This window comes from Nestor notabilis, unplaced genomic scaffold, assembly GCF_000696875.1.
Source record: "Nestor notabilis isolate BGI_N333 unplaced genomic scaffold, ASM69687v1 scaffold25978, whole genome shotgun sequence".
Classification (NCBI taxonomy): Eukaryota; Metazoa; Chordata; class Aves; order Psittaciformes; family Psittacidae; genus Nestor; species Nestor notabilis.
In genome coordinates, this window is record NW_009940045.1 from 1 (window position 1) to 959 (window position 959).

A 959-nucleotide genomic window follows, 5' to 3' on the forward strand; every position below is an offset into this window, starting at 1 on the left:
GTCCCCCAAGCCCTGCTCTCACCTGCATGGGGGTACTCTCTGCCGAGAGGGCGGTAAAGCCCACGATGTCGCTGAAGTAGATGGTGACGCTGTCAAAAGCCTCAGCTCGCACCGTCTCCCCACGTTTCAGCTGCTCCGCCACAGAGCTGTTAATGACAGAGGTGACAGTAATTAGCTCCCACCACAACCCCATGTTCCCTCTGCACCCCCTGCCCTCCACCAGCATGGAGAGCCACCCATGCTTGCATGGCAGTGGGTGCATGCTGACCCCACACCAACCCCAGACCCACACACTCCCATCTCCCCGCCTCTCACTGGGGCAGAATCTTGTAGGGGACGTCGCTTCTCCTCCAGGTAGGCCTGTGTCCTCTCCTCCACCAGCTTCTCCAGGTTGTTGGCATACTGCTCCATGCGCGACAGCAGGTTGTCCAGGATGCTGGTGCTGCCCTCCCTGCCAGGGTACAGTCAGTGGCACCATGGAAAGAGGTGCCCCTGATCACAATCCCCATGGCCATCCCCACTCCCCATTCACCAGCCACCCACTTGTTGAATCTACGGATGAAGATCTTGATCTGGCTGAAGTCGGGGCGCTCGGCCGGCTCCTGTGCCCAGCAGCGCTCCATCAGCACTGCCAGCTCCTCACTGTGCACCCCGATGTCAATGGAAGGACGGAAGAATGGCTTCTGGCTGTTACGCACCTTCTGCACGATCTCTGCCGGGGAGTGGCCAATGGTGAGCACTGCACCACCCCGATGGGGATGGGGCCACCCCACACCTTCCCCCCATCCTCACCTTTGGGGCTCAGGTCCATGCCCTCAATGTAGAAGGGGCCGTTGCGCAGCGCTACCTCCTGCACGATGATGCCGAAGCTGTAGACATCAGCTTTCTGCATGCCCGGGGTGGGCAGGCGCCCCTTCTGCAGCAGCTCTGGGGCTGTCCACAGCTTCTCTGCTGGGGCA

At 61.1% G+C, this 959-nt stretch overlaps 1 protein-coding gene across 1 annotated transcript in view; it reads right to left on the bottom strand.

Annotated features, from left to right (window-relative positions):
* Positions 1–22: 22 nt before the first annotated feature.
* Positions 23–959, bottom strand: part of LOC104410094 (atrial natriuretic peptide receptor 2-like) — a gene marked incomplete at both ends in the record, with an annotated part of 4450 nt that continues 3513 nt past the window's right edge. The window contains 5 exon segments of the mRNA XM_010020162.1: positions 23–146; positions 316–333; positions 335–451; positions 544–712; positions 793–954. Of these exon segments, the coding sequence (XP_010018464.1) occupies positions 23–146; positions 316–333; positions 335–451; positions 544–712; positions 793–954 (590 nt within the window).